This window comes from Hyalella azteca, unplaced genomic scaffold (assembly GCF_000764305.2).
Source record: "Hyalella azteca isolate HAZT.00-mixed unplaced genomic scaffold, Hazt_2.0.2 contig11482, whole genome shotgun sequence".
NCBI lineage: Eukaryota > Metazoa > Arthropoda > Malacostraca > Amphipoda > Hyalellidae > Hyalella > Hyalella azteca.
Window position 1 is genome coordinate 82,229 of NW_025941478.1, and position 15,383 is coordinate 97,611.

The following is a 15,383-nucleotide window of genomic DNA, read 5'->3' on the forward strand; positions in this document are numbered from 1 at the left end:
GGTGACACCGGAAACGATTGTTATGAGGAACCGGAGCGGCTTGAGAAAAAAGTGGGAAGAAGGGGAAGAAAAGTTGCCCTCACAATCACACGCCAACTGAAACCTAACACCGCTCCTCCAGCAGTATGGAACGAACCTTGGTGCGGTGAGGTGTGTGGAGGTGTCCTCCTGACCATCTCTCTTGTCGTCTGCTACGCGTGGTTCTGTCGATCGATGAAACTACTCAGGTATTTCATGTTTAATTGTTGTATTTTGATATTAAGCTATGTTCTCTCTTGCCTACAATCGTGTAGGCCTAAATTTGTTTCTGTAAGTGTCTTTTGTTTGCTAACTCATCATAATTTCTGGCGATGATGAGCGTGCACAACACTCTTCGGATAATCATGAATGAATATTTATTAATAGATATGATATCTATACCGGAGCGTAGATGCACTCAGCATTCTTGGTTGTAAATACTGTATATTTATTATTTAAATAAGCAGTTAAAAGTCGATTTCATCAATAAAGATCCTATTCGAAATTGCGTTGCTTCTTGCCGATGAGATCGATAGCGAAGAATTCGCACGACCGGCACGGCGCTTGCGGTCAGGCCGGTGGCCCGGTTCTTCTTTTCTTAAATCTCATGCGTTTATGGCATTATTCTTTTATGGCGGGTCTTTGGTAATAATAATATAGAATTCCTTAGCAGAAACAGGGCTAAACTCATCATGATGCCCTAAGAACGGCCTCCGCTCCTGACACCATTCTCGTACGTTTCCACTAATCACAGTTTTTTCATTTACGGTATGTTTTCAAATATTATCGTTCCTTATCCAGCCAAATTTCGTTAATAATTTCCAAGAATTTTTCGTCTGAGAAGTGAAAACTTATTATCTATGGGGAATAGAATCATTAATGTTATTTTTAGCTTGTAAACGCTGCTTACAAAATAGTTTTTCATTATTGAATATCTTTAAACTGAAACCTCCACGAAACTTAGACCATATTCAGTAGACCATGTGAATGCGCTATTATGTCGGCTGTCTCTTCTTCTTGCCGATGTCAATATTAATAATAATGGGAGTCTAATAACTTATTTCCTAATGACGAATAAGACTAGTAATGACATAATGATGTTTGATAGAGAAATAATATCCTTTGTCTCGTGACTTGAACTGCTGGTGTTATCTCAGTGACGTGAACTGCTGGTGTTATCTCAGTGACGTGAACTGCTGGTGTTATCTCAGTGACGTGAACTGCTGGTGTTATCTCAGTGACGTGAACTGCTGGTGTTATCTCAGTGACGTGAACTGCTGCTGTTATCTCAGTGATATGAACTGCTGGTGTTATCTCAGTGACGTGAACTGCTGCTGTTATCTCAGTGATATGAACTGCTGGTGTTATCTCAGTGACGTGAACTGCTGCTGTTATCTCAGTGATATGAACTGCTGGTGTTATCTCAGTGATATGAACTGCTGGTGCAGAAAGCCTATAATTCTAAGAACAAATTACATGTGCGTTGCTGAAACGCCTGCAGCGCAGAGTATCGTTATCACGAGGCAAATAACAATTCGAACCTTAATGTATGGCAGAATTCTTTTTCTGTTCGCGATGCCTCTTACGGCCCATTTAATTCTACAATTTCTCAGACGACTTGCGCGATAGCCCTTGTGTATTTAGACTTGTTAGTGATTATTAATCACGTATCCCATAAACAAAATTCAGTTCTTATCTACCGTTATCAATTGATTTCATTTCAAACCATGATTTAAAGCGATATAATCAATGTTGACCGAATTTTAGCTTTTCCTTTGCCGCCCATAACATGTCCATGTGTTATTATCATTGGTCACAGATTATTTTATTAGCGTTGGCCACGCATAACATAAGATGTATTTCAATTGTGGCATGGAATTCCAGCCTGTTATGCTCTCCGGATCAGTGCTACCACTCACTTACAGGCGGAAGTGAGCGCTGCTTAAACATTGCGCTTGAACGAATAGATAAGTAGTACGATATTATTGAACGAATAGATAAGCAGTTCGAGATAAGTAGATTTCCTTACACGTAAATGTACTGCACATTTAGGGAAGGGTCTTTGTCTAATGCGACCTTCGTTAGTTAACTGAAATTCAAGTAATGTAAGACGAAATGAAAGGAAATATGTAAAAAAATAAAATTAGAAACGCGCGACGCATTTTTTTACAAGTGCAAGGATCATGTAGCATAAGTTTGTTAGAACACCACATGGACTCGGCCATAGAATTTCCGTTTGATTGAATGCGTGGGCAGAAATTGAAAGAATCAAAATTGAGGGCAAGAATATAAATTCCCGATAGGAATTTAATCTGTCGAGACCAAATAATATTGTATTGTCGGCACGAATTTGACTTTCCTGACTGAAACTTAGGTTGCCGGAAGAAGATTAAATGTCGACAAAAAGTCCAATTTCAGGAAGAACTTGAATCGTCAGGATGAATGTAAATGTCTGAAAGTGTCGGTTTGGTTGTGTTTATGGAAGCGGTGCAAGTTGCTGCTTGGCCACCCAGCTGTGAAATGAACGATTCAGCAACGAACTGCACTTCCGGCTCACAATAGCTCGTAATAAAAATTGTAATTACACGGCAATGATTTGTGTCTTTTTAACGATCATTTAAGACTACGCATAACTTCAGACTCAAAACATTACACAAAAATCTGAAATCACTAAATCACTACATATGAAATCACTTTACACAAATCACTACATTATTTATCTGCAATACCATTGCTTATAGTTCATTGTTTGTAGTCATGATCCGTGACTAGACGCCACGAGTTTTTAGTTCATGTAGAATATTCAGCCCATACAGTACCTTATTACGTGAAATAAATGAAAAATATCACCGCTAAAAGAAGTTTTAATTATCCACGATACAGCATTGTGATCAGTGGATGAAGTCTTGTACTGCAATTGCGCGAATAGCACTAAAACTCCGATATTCTAATCGCTTAAGACATTTATATAATGTTCTTAGACTAATGCTCGAAAAATTTCTTATTTTTTCAGACATGATGTCCACCGAGTAACGTCAATCAAACTTGCATCGAATATAAAGGACATGAAGTGTTTCTGAACTGCCACTCCGTTCAGTCAAGTGTTTCTGAACTGCCACTCCGTTCAGTCAAGTGTTTCTGAACTACCACTCCATTCAGTCAAGTGTCTCTGAACTGCCACTCCATTCAGTCAAGTGTCTCTGAACTGCCACTCCGTTCAGTCAAGTGTCTCTGAACTGCTACTTCCTTCAGTAAAGCATCTCTGAACTGCTGCTCCGTTCAGTCAAGTGTCTCTGAACCGCTGCTCCGTTAAAGTCTCTTCGATTAAGTGCCACCCCAACAACTAGATAGACCAACATGGCGGCTATGGTGTTGCAAATGAGCAGCTCATCGTCTGTTCTCTCAACGCCTCCTCCCACACCACCCATGGAAAATCCTGCGAACTATCCTTCTGTGCACCAGAAGAGAATGGCAAGCGGCGCTGCAACTCCAAGCTCTAACGACCCTCGTAAAATTTCTGTGCCGGTTACAGGGAACACGAGTAAGGGTTTACAGGTCCAGATGACCAGGAATTCTGCTGAAATTAAACCAGCGGTTGCATTGAATAACCCGATGCATTTAGCCCAGCAGGAAGATTTGCCAGAAGAAGTACTAACATCAAGCGATAGTTCTATGGATGACACCAACGTTCCGGTCTCAGGAACGAAAAATGCCACAGCTCAAAATAACACCTCACATGTCCTACTAAATGGGAAAAACATTCCTAAATACGATCGGAAGGAACCTGACCAGCCACCCGCTCATAGTCAACTATCACGTCAACCACAACCTCCAGGTCCTGATCAACCCCCGGTTCATGGTCAACCCCCGGTCCATGGTCAACAACCAGTTCATCCTGGTCAACCCCCGGTTCCAATTCAACCCCCAGGTCCCGACAAGCCACGCCAAAGCCACCCCAAGAGGCGGTCCATGGCAGCAGGCGCCCCCAAGTCCCTGCTGAACCCGGAGGACTACTTCCGCGGCGTGTCGCCCATGTGCAGGAGGCTGCTGGAGGACATGGCCGCCGTCAGGGAGTCCATGGGGCGGGACTGGGCTGCTCTTACGTATGAGCAGCAGTGCAAGATTCTGGACCAGGCCATCGTCGATGAGGTACGATCATTGTTTTATTTATTTATTTTAATATGGTTTGAGATCATCGATGTTCTTTTCGAGTTCATTTAACAGTTCCTCCTGTTGTTCATTTCATTAATTTGACGCAACTTTTTTCGGGTTAAGTTGTTTCATTTGACCTGAGCTATGGACTTCAACTTTGTGCGCACTAAAACATTGAAAAATAAATTTTAAATGATTTTTTTTTATTAAACAAGGACGTCAAAGAATTCGCACTGACATTCATTTATTGCATGTTCAGTAAATAATTATTTGTCACCTTCATAACAACGAAAGCTCAATTATCTTAGTTCATTATCAATCTTGTCTTGCTCGCCACAAGTCACAGTCGATGCGCTAAATCACCGAATCATGTTATTTTCCTAAGAATTTTCTCTCCCTATTGGGAGAGAAATTGTTATTGTTATAAGTTCCTTTTAGGTTCTATCAAACGTTCATCCAGATTCTAGTTACGCTAAGTGCGAGTGCGTCAATTTCGTGTCGCGGAACACTGCCAGAAACAACATTTATTTTGTGACTGAAATTCTTGAGATTTTTCCCTCGGCAATAAACGTTCTTGTCACACCACTTCTTCCCTTTCGAGTGCCGGTAAACGCGTTATTCCCTCAGTTCCTCCCCTTGGGAGTCTTGTAATGCTGTCCCTTTTCCCTCTGAGAGGTCCCCTTCCTATACGAGGGTATTAAATGCTTTTCTCGTATCCCCTCACTCGTAGAAATGTGTTAGAGCCTCATGGTAATTATCACGATAAATCTCATTGTAAACATCACAATAAATCTCATAGTAAACATTACAATAAGCCTCATAGAAATCATCACAATAAATTTCATAAAAATCGTCACGATTAACTTTATAGAAATCATCATAATTATCTTCGCATAAAGTATCACAATTAACTTCATGGTCATCATCAGAATTAACCTAATATAAATCATCACAATCAGCTTCATGGTCATCATCAGAATTAACCTAATATAAATCATCACAATCAGCTTCATGGCCATCATCAGAATTAGCCTCATAGAAATCATCAAAATCAGCTTCATGACAATATCAGAATTAGCCTTATAGAAATCATCACAACAAGCGTTATGGCAATCATCATAATTAGCCTCAACGTAATCATGGCAATAATCCTACTTGTACTGTGCACAACGCACAGGCCACGATGCGCCGCTACGAGCACGAGGACGCGTGCGCAGGCCCCGAGTGCGCATACTTCCCGAAGCTGCAGCTGCGCACCGGCCAGCGCATCGTCAGGGACGAGAAGCTCTCCCAGCGTGGCTATGTGAGGGGTGTGAGGGGAGCGTGTGACTAGCGTGGCTATGTGAGGGGTGTGAGGGGAGGACGTGTGACTAGCGTGGCTATGTGAGGGGTGTGAGGGGAGAGTGTGACTAGCGTGGCTATGTGAGGGCAATGAGGGGAGGGAGCGTGTGACTAGCGTGGCTATGTGAGGGGTGTGAGGGGAGGGCGTGTGACGAGCGTGGCTATGTGAGGGCAATGAGGGGAGGGCGCGTGTGACTAGCGTGGCTATGTGAGGGCAATGAGGGGAGGGTGTGTGACTAGCGTGGCTATGTGAGGGGTTTGAGGGGAGGGCGTGTGACTAGCGTGGCTATGTGAGGGAAGTGAGGGGAGGGCGTGTGACTAGCGTGGCTATGTGAGGGGTGTGAGGGGAGGGCGTGTGACTAGCGTGGCTATGTGAGGGAAATGAATGTAAAGTGTGTGCAGAGGTTCACGTTAACCTCAATTCGTCAGATATTTCTCACATTGAATCAAAATAATTAAAATCTAATGGGTTTTAATAATTTTAAATGTTTATTTTGTTTATTTACTGATATTGCCCTAACGTCAGTAAGACTTAATACAATAATGCGTAGGCCTGCTTTTTCTTTGTTTCTCGTCATTTGGAAAGTCTATATATGGCTAATTTACGTTAACCCCACGACTAACGTACGTGAATGTTTCATTGATTATTTACTTGCAGACCTGCAGCTGGCGAGACGAACACTCGGCGCCCTTCTCGTGGCACACGCGCTCCCAGATGGACCTCACCCTTGATACCCCGCCAGAGACACCCCTGGAGCCTCCATATCTGCCACACGAGCTCGACCAACAAGACGGGCGAGCCTCCAGCAAAGATAACCAGTCTTCGAAGAGTCCATCGTTCACGTCGCGATCTCAGAAGAGACCTCATCAGTCGCGCAGGACGAGATCGGCGTTCACATGGCACTACGAACCTTCCCCTCGACCACCCAAATCAAATTCAACTGAAATCCCAGACATCGTCAGAGATTCATCGCTGCAAATCAAGACTCATGTGGTGGTTCGAGCTGAAAACATGGACGGAGGCAATGCTGGTTTTCTCGACAAACTACGCGGGGCTTTTTGTAAGCTGACAACTTCTTGTATGCCTACGCAAAATTCCAGCGTATCTCAGAGCCTCCAGAGCTCCACGTCCACGCCCCCTGACCTGAGACCTGCTCATGTTTTGGCCCAAGCCAAAGAATCGCAAAACACTTCCCTGCCCATAACTCTGCCTATCACGTCTCGGTCTCACGATGGCGACCATGAAATTTTCAATGACAGCAACAATGAACTCGCAAATAATGACGACGAAATGAGATCGAGGGGTGAGAGCTACTTCGGAGACAGAAACGAAATTGACGGACATTTTCGAGTTGATGCCGCTGTTAATTCTGTTAACAACAACCTTTCAGGGCCAAATTCTTTGGCTCAGGATGTTGGATCAATCGCTCCCACAACCAACATCACCGCTAATCCATTATCAGTCACGTGCAGCAGTTCAAACAAACCCGACAACGGCAACAAACCCGCTGGCTTCAACCGCCCTCAGAACAAACGAAGAGCACCGGAACCCGTCAAAAAACCGGCGCCGGCCCCGCCTGTCCGACACCCATCAACCCATATCGAAAACAACAGAAGTTTTCCCCTTCTTAAAGATGAGGACATCGTGGAGAAGAATGGTGGTGTTCACGAGAAGAATTTGAACCTTCTTAATGCCACGAACACGCAGGACCACCACGAAATTCTTGATAACGACGACGCGGCCCAAAAATCCTTCGAGAATTTTATGGATGGAACCACGCTGGAGGACAAGCCGAGCGTAGACCTATCCACCAGTGGACAGGTGAGTTTAAATTAAGGAAAGATTCATACTCCCTAGCGTACAAATAATTTTAACATTATCAAAGTACGCTGTTCTATTTACTTATTCTTTCGCTTGTTTGCAGCCTTGTTACACTTATAATTAATCCATGTTATTATGGTATATTATTAACGCCTGCATCTATTGACGTTATTTTATGAAGGTCTTAGATCGTTTTCTATTCCTTAGGACTTCATCCCAAAAACTGGCTTCGATTTCTTGGACAACTGGTAATACCATAGGACTTCGGCTGCTCCTGGGATGACCGTTGACGTCCTGCCGAAAATTTCCCACAAGAGTTGCCCTCTTCAGCGAAGACAGCCGCTTGCTGCGTCCACCAATCCTCATGTGCATTTGTCTTCACTAAAAAGATCGCGGGGTTATACAACGTTTTACAACCGGTTTTTATTTCAATCAATATGTCACTTGATCAACGACAGTTCACATATGTAGGTTTAACGACAGTTCACATATCCCATGCTGCACAACGTCACTCAGTTCGCAACATCTTCCGGGTTTTGTACATTTGATTACTGCACTTGTGCCTCGTAGCTAGGGTTTGTTATACTTTTTATTCTACCTGTTACTTGAATTATTGTAAATTATTTCGATATGTTTTCACCGGACCGCGTTTAAATGGAACGTCAATGTTGTACAGAATGTAACTTTCATCTCTCACACAATCTTCCTTCACTTTTATACCGTCACTTTTGTACAAGTTTTAACTTTATAACCTGCCCATGATTATCTAGTATGTAATTTAGGTTATTTAATATCTAGTGTGTCATCTAGGGTAATATAATATCTAGTTTGCAATGTGGGGTTGTTTGATAATATCTAGTGTGTAATCTAGTGTTATATATAATATCTATTATTATTATTATTCCACGAAGAGATTGTCGTGGCGTCTCGTTCGGATCGAACTTCGAGGGCACGTTACAAGTGGCTAAAAAAGACACGAAAGGATAAAAACAGATGACGTCTATGCTAAAACAAAGGACATATGCCAAGACTGACGACGTCTATGCTAGAACAAACAACACCTATACCAAACCAGTAATATACATGATAGATTAGATGACGGCTAGGTCTAAGATTCAAAGGCTCTACGGAAAAGTTCTGTTTTTAGGCGTCGACAAAACAACGGCAGCAAAGAAGCAGATGTTAATATCTAGTATGTAATCTAGGGTTATATAATATCTAGTGTTGAATGTAGGGTTATATAATATCTAGTATCAAGTGTAGTCACTGGTAGTAGATTTTGGAGAAGTGTTACTCACGTCTAGGTGATGATACTATTACGTACAGGTAGGTTATGATAGTTCCCAAGAGCCTTATCCTATACCTATCATTATAGTTTAGCCGCATACTAGCTCTAGTACGTTTGCACTAGCTTTAAGCTCTATCTCATATTCCATACTTTGATTTACTATTTCCGTGCACGTTTGTTCCAACACAAACTTGTAAGTTCCTCATATTTATTTTTTCTTTGTATTGCAGGCAGCATTTGCATGACACTTTTTATCACAACTTACTAGGGTTACACCTCTTCATCTCAACTTATTAACCTGTTCACCTCAAGTTATTAGTAACGTACGTAGAGCTTATTAATCGTGTTTCGTCAATACGTACAGCCAATTGGAGTTGAGTTGTGTTGTACTCAACATGCTAAGTTTTTCTGTACTCAGCATGCTAAGCTATTCTGTACACAACATGCTAAGCTATAGTGTACTCAACATGCTAAGCTATTCTGTACTCAACATGCTAAGTTATTCTGTACTCAACATGCTAAGCTATTGTGTACTCAACATGCTAAGCTATTGTGTACTCAACATGCTAAGCTATTGTGTACTCAACATGCTAAGCTATTGTGTACTCAACATGCTAAGCTATTCTGTACTCAACATGCTAAGCTATTCTGTACTAAACATGCTAAGCTATTGTATACTAAACATGCTAAGCTATTCTGTACTCAGCATGCTAAGCTATTGTGTACTCAATATAAAATCAATCCTATATTTAACATCTTCATCGTCAACCTTATCAACTATTCAATACTCAACAAACACTCAGCAATTATAGGAACCAAAATTTTTCAACAAGTTATTTCGACTACTGACTGAAGCTCATGATGTTATGTGTACATGTTAAAATAATTAACATTATCATTATATTGATGTCAGTGATTTATTTTAGACTAATAAGAGGTACGTCATTTCAAGAGCAAAATCGACTTGTTACTTACATGCTTCTACAAACTTTCCATTTGAAATTTCTCTCACTTTTCTATGAATATTAATCAAGCTAGGATTAGGCGACCTTGTAATTAAACGCATTGTAGAGCACGTGTTTCAATTCACCGACTTTTTTTTATTATATTATATTAGGATGCATTAATTGGTGACATATCGAGTGATGATTCTAAAAATGGTGGCAGCAGGATATAAAACAAAATTTCTCATAAAATACAAATCATTTATTCAACATCTCTTGTTCCATCACACGAGAGCTTCAATATTTTTTAAATAAATAACATATAATCTGGTAAAAGATCACGTCACCTTAGGCTTAATTATAAAAAAATGCAAGGCATGCCAACGTCATCACAATACGGCACAATGAGGCCGGCACAATCGTCATCACAATATTTAATATCATTTTAATCATTACTTATTCACAAGTGAATCTGTCTAGTCACTAGTGAATCATAATAGTCACTAGTGATATCTTTCTGAACGCAAAATTTCTAACATTTTACGTCCTCGAGAACGTAAAAATTTTTACGCAACTTACGCAGCCTCATTAAATCAAAGCTCACGCCTACATTCAAACGGAAGTCAAAATACAATCTTAGACGCACAGAAAAAATAAGAAGTCCGGCAGTTCAGATGATAATAATTAAAATAACGAAATCCTGACTTGTTTTCAACGGCTCACTAATGTCAGAAAAGTCAGCTGTCTGAGGTAAATAAACTGGCACTAATTAGAATACTTAATATCTAATTAAGTATATGCAACGCTGCACACAGGATGGATGCGACATAACACAGATCGTCGTAAAAAGAACATTAGCTGCTCTCATGGCAGTTCTTAAGGGGAAATAATATGTGGTATAAAACCCATAGCTGCTTTTAAAAACCTCCAGTTAATGTAATGGAAGGTTCAAAACCTCAGTTGAAATAATACGCAAGCAACACTTTCGATATTATCTATCTTAAGTATCCAGCATTTTGTAATCTTATCCATCACATGATAATCGTATCGATCACACGGTAATCTTTCACATCACAGGATAATCGTATCTATCACACAGTAATCCTATATATCGCATGATAATCTTAACAATCATACGGTAATCTCGTTAATCACACGGTAATATTATCCATCGCATGATAATCTTATCAATCACACGGTAATCTAATCCATCGCATGATTAGCTTATCCTTCACTTATTAATAGTTGAAGTTTCTCACGCAGGATAGCCTATAAAACGATATAAAGTATTCACAGTTACCTCTAACAGCTATTAATACCAATTACCATCAACACCATAATAAAATATATGTGCTTTTTGTAAGTCAACAACACTTTGTGAAAATTTACATCTAAGTTTCCTCACTTCGAAAATTAACGAAAAACGAGGTCACTTTTAGCACCAAATACGAATTGCGCCAAACGCGATTCAGTTGATCATTGAATGTGTAAAATATTAAGCGCTTCCTACTAAAGTACTAAACTTATTACTTATTAATTAATCTTGGCTTTCTAAATCCTCATAAGTTTTGAACATGTGATTGTCTTCTACGAAGCATGTACGCGAGATTTCGCTTCCTAATTTTCAGTAGTAAATATTTTACCCTAAATCCTGTGCTATAGCACAGGATTTAGGGTAAAATATTTACATAACAGCTCAGGCGTTCGAAATCTCAACCCCAATACTCCCACAGTAACCCCAACACCCCCAGTAACCCCAACACCTCCAGTAACCCCAACACCCCCAGTAACCCCAACACCCCAGTAACCCCAACACCCCCAGTAACCCCAACACCCCCAGTAACCCCAACACCCCAGTAACCCCAACCCCCCCAGTAACCCCAACACCTCATCAACGCACCGAGCAAGCTTGGCGTTTCCGTCGCGCTGGAAGCCGAGGGCGAAGGGAGATTCTCCAACAAGCATCTCGAAGGTAAGCACTCCTATGCTGTACCAGTCGAAGCCCTGCAACGTAGGATATGGTGACGTGAGATATGGTGACGTAAGATATGGTGGTGTAAGATACGGCGACGTAAGGTAAGGCTACTCAAGGTAAGGATACATAAAGTAAGGCTACATAAGGTAAGGCTACATAAGGTAAAGCTATATAAGATAAGGCTATGTTAAGTAAGGCTGCGTAAGATAAGGCTACGTAAAATAAGGCGACGTAAGGTAACTCGACGTAAAATAAGATGGCCTAAGATAAGATAACGTAAAGTAAGGCGACGTCAGATAAGATAACGCAAAGTAAGTCGACGTCAGATAAGGATAACGTAAGGTGACTTGACATAAGATAGGGTGATATAACATAAAATGACGTAAGATAAGGCTACGTTAGATAAGATAACTCACCTCATTATGCCCTCCCATGGAGGAGGACACCACCTCCGGTGCCATGTACTCCAAGGTTCCTACGTAGGACTTGGAGCGTACACATATATTTTTTTATATACTAAACTTATTACTTATTAATTAATCTTGGCTTTCTAAATCCTTATAAGTTTTGAACATGTGATTGTCTTCTACGAAGCATGTATACGTGAGATTTCGCTTCCTAATTTTCAGTAGTAAATATTTTACCCTAAATCCTGTGCTATAGCTATATATGTGCTATAGCTATATGTATAGCTATACTGTATAGCTATACTATACTACATACTACTACTATACTATACTATACTATACTACTCTACTATACTACTATACAGTATATGTATAGCTATACTGTATATATGTATAGCTATACTATACTACTATATATATAGCTATATGTATACATAGCTATAGCTATGTATAGCTATATATGTGCTATAGCTATAGCTCCTGTGCTAAATCCTGTGCTATATATATAGTAGTAAATATTTTACCCTAAATCCTGTGCTATAGCACAGGATTTAGGGTAAAATATTTACTACTATATATATAGCACAGGATTTAGCACAGGAGCTATAGCTATAGCACATATATAGCTATACATAGCTATAGCTATGTATACATATAGCTATATATATAGTAGTATAGTATAGCTATACATATATACAGTATAGCTATACATATACTGTATAGTAGTATAGTAGAGTAGTATAGTATAGTATAGTATAGTAGTAGTATGTAGTATAGTATAGCTATACAGTATAGCTATACATATAGCTATAGCACATATATAGCTATAGCACAGGATTTAGGGTAAAATATTTACTACTGAAAATTAGGAAGCGAAATCTCACGTATACATGCTTCGTAGAAGACAATCACATGTTCAAAACTTATAAGGATTTAGAAAGCCAAGATTAATTAATAAGTAATAAGTTTAGTATATAAAAAAATATATGTGACCCTAGCAACACGAATCTTGATCACACGATTAGCGAACTGCATTTATCACTAACCATACTAATCTTTTCTAACTAACCATACTAATTACTCGCAGCAAATTTTACGAATCACTTGTCGCGAATTTTACGAATCACTTGTAGCGAATTTTACGAATCACTTGTAGCGAATTTTACGAATTATTTCTGACGAACCTTACGAATCACTTAGGAGGCGTGAAGGTTTAAAAACACTGCATTCACAAACCATCAATTCACAGCCTGTTACGAGAGACACTCAGAAAAATCGGAGTGATACGATATTTCTGACCCCAAATCCTTGCCTAATACTTAGACGCGTTTCGATCCCGTAATGCAGGATAGAAATGCCCATAATCTAGTTGCATTATTATTCAGAAGACACAGAATCTGCCTGAATTTCGTACCTATATTTGCTTTAGGACAAGTAATCGGACTTTTATACAAACGCGATTTACGCCGGAGGAATTTTCATTGCATTCCACTTATCATTTCAACAGAATCAAAGAATTCATCAGATAATTGAGTGCCTTATCGGAAATAGGATAAATCGCCATTAGTGAAATCGCAACCATCCTAGATAATCATCAGTGAATTAAAAGTATTTATCGCAACCATCCGAAGTTATTATCAGTAAAATAGGGGCCTTATTGCAACCATCCTAGATCATCAGCTAGTAAATTCTAGAGCATTATCGCAACCATAATAGATCATCTGTACCTAGAAAATCAGACTTGTTTATGTTAAATTAACAAGTTTCAAGAAACCTTTTCCTGACCAAGTATCCCTGATAAGACGCGTCATTTACTATGCCATGACAGATCTCTGATAGGATACGTGCACGATACTTCCTTTGATGTCCTAAGTACCACAGTCAGTCTGCGACTACATGGACATTCTAGCGATTCTCACACTGAGCGAACTCAAGACAACGCAGAACTTAACAAAGTTCACGCAAAACTTTTTTAAGTCAACGCAGACTTTTTATAAATCAACGCAGACTTTTACTAAGTCGGTAAAGACCATTTTTAAATCAACGCAGACCTGTTCCAAGTCAACGCAGACATTTTCTGAAGCAACGCAGAACTTTCTCAAGTCAACGCAGACCTTCCCTTATCAGTTCAATTTTCAATACTACACGAAAGTTAAAGTTTTTCGCAATATTAAAATTTGAGTCTCAGAATTAATTAGAAACAAATGCGGAATGCTATTGAGATGAAGAGGTAGGCTCGAATAAGAGTCAATTGATCGAAGTGCCCTAAAAGAAGCTAGTTTGTGAGTAGGAAATGTGAGGTCTAGGAATTTTCAATGAGGGTTACAATTATGATTTTGTTTTGAAAATTATTTTTAGAAATTTACACAATTTTGGAAATGATTACAATCACGAAAAAAAAATTAAAATGACAAGAAATGAATATAAATTGCAATTACAAAAGGTTTTGACAATACAAAGGAAAACATTTAGCTTGATTGGTTAGGTAAATCAACCTGCAACCGTCCATGACTGCAGTGCTATTCCTACCTGAAATAAGCACGAGTAGGGCGGTAATAGGTTGATCATATCCCTCAATATAAGAATAGTTTGACAATCTGTCACTGAATTTTTTTTTGTAAACGATGATAAAAATGAACATCTGGCTGAATACAAAAAATGTTTCATAACACTAAGTTGGGCCACAAATTGAGATACCATCTGAATGAACACCGAATGAGGAATGAGTTAACGTGAGGAATGGGAATAAAGCAACATGAGGAATGGGAATGCCGTCAAAAAGGGAATAGGAATAGATAAAAACCTTAACAGATTATGAAGGAAAAAAGTCTACCAGAAATTACATCAAAGAGAAATAATTGAACATCAATTGAATTAAAATTGATGTGGGAGCGAGAATACCCGGTGAATGACAGTTGAAAACAGCGAGTCTACGAGGAAGTGTGAATAAATTCTACATGAAAATCAATACAAATTAACTAATAGCTAAAAACCTTAATGAATATTTCTCCCCCTCAGTGTTGACATTAGAATTTCACCTGAGAGAACGTCACTGCAACCTATCAACAAGTTCAATTGACACAACAATTGCTTATTCAACATAAATGTGGGCACTAAGAGTTGACTTAAAATGTCTCGCTAAAAACTTGACTGAAAACTACCAAGATAATCGAAATCTATTTAAAACACTAGAACCACAAGTTCTCATTGAACTAATTCAGTTACAGCATCGTACTTTATTGGTGTAGAAGTTAACGCTTCCAGTCGCTTCAGAAATGTCACAAACGTGAAGGCAGAAAAAGAAGTAATTTTTATCAATAATCACGAATAAAATGAGTAAAAGCTAAGTCTATCCATCACTTTGGACCATAAATATGGATAAAATCAGAGATTGTAGTAACAAGCTAAGCGCTGCCTAGAAAGTCACGTAAAAGGA

General features: G+C 39.4%; 1 protein-coding gene across 1 annotated transcript; it reads left to right on the plus strand.

The window, feature by feature from the left end:
* The first annotated feature begins 136 nt into the window (after positions 1-136).
* LOC108682821 lies at positions 137-7,744 on the plus strand. Its single transcript, XM_018172062.2, has 5 exons — positions 137-227; positions 3,032-4,167; positions 5,348-5,473; positions 6,170-7,333; positions 7,541-7,744. Exons 2-5 carry the CDS (start codon positions 3,376-3,378, stop codon positions 7,583-7,585), a joined length of 2,127 nt encoding a protein of 708 aa, XP_018027551.1. The 5' UTR covers positions 137-227; positions 3,032-3,375; the 3' UTR covers positions 7,586-7,744.
* Positions 7,745-15,383: the final 7,639 nt, after the last annotated feature.

Excerpts from the sequence above, each read along its gene's own strand:
- LOC108682821 (XM_018172062.2), top strand. The coding sequence starts at position 3,376 with ATGGCGGCTATGGTGTTGCAAATGAGCAGCTCATCGTCTGTTCTCTCA. Across the intron at positions 4,168-5,347 it reads ACCAGGCCATCGTCGATGAG|GCCACGATGCGCCGCTACGA; the intron begins GTACGATCATTG and ends CACAACGCACAG. Across the intron at positions 7,334-7,540 it reads ACCTATCCACCAGTGGACAG|GACTTCATCCCAAAAACTGG; the intron begins GTGAGTTTAAAT and ends TCTATTCCTTAG.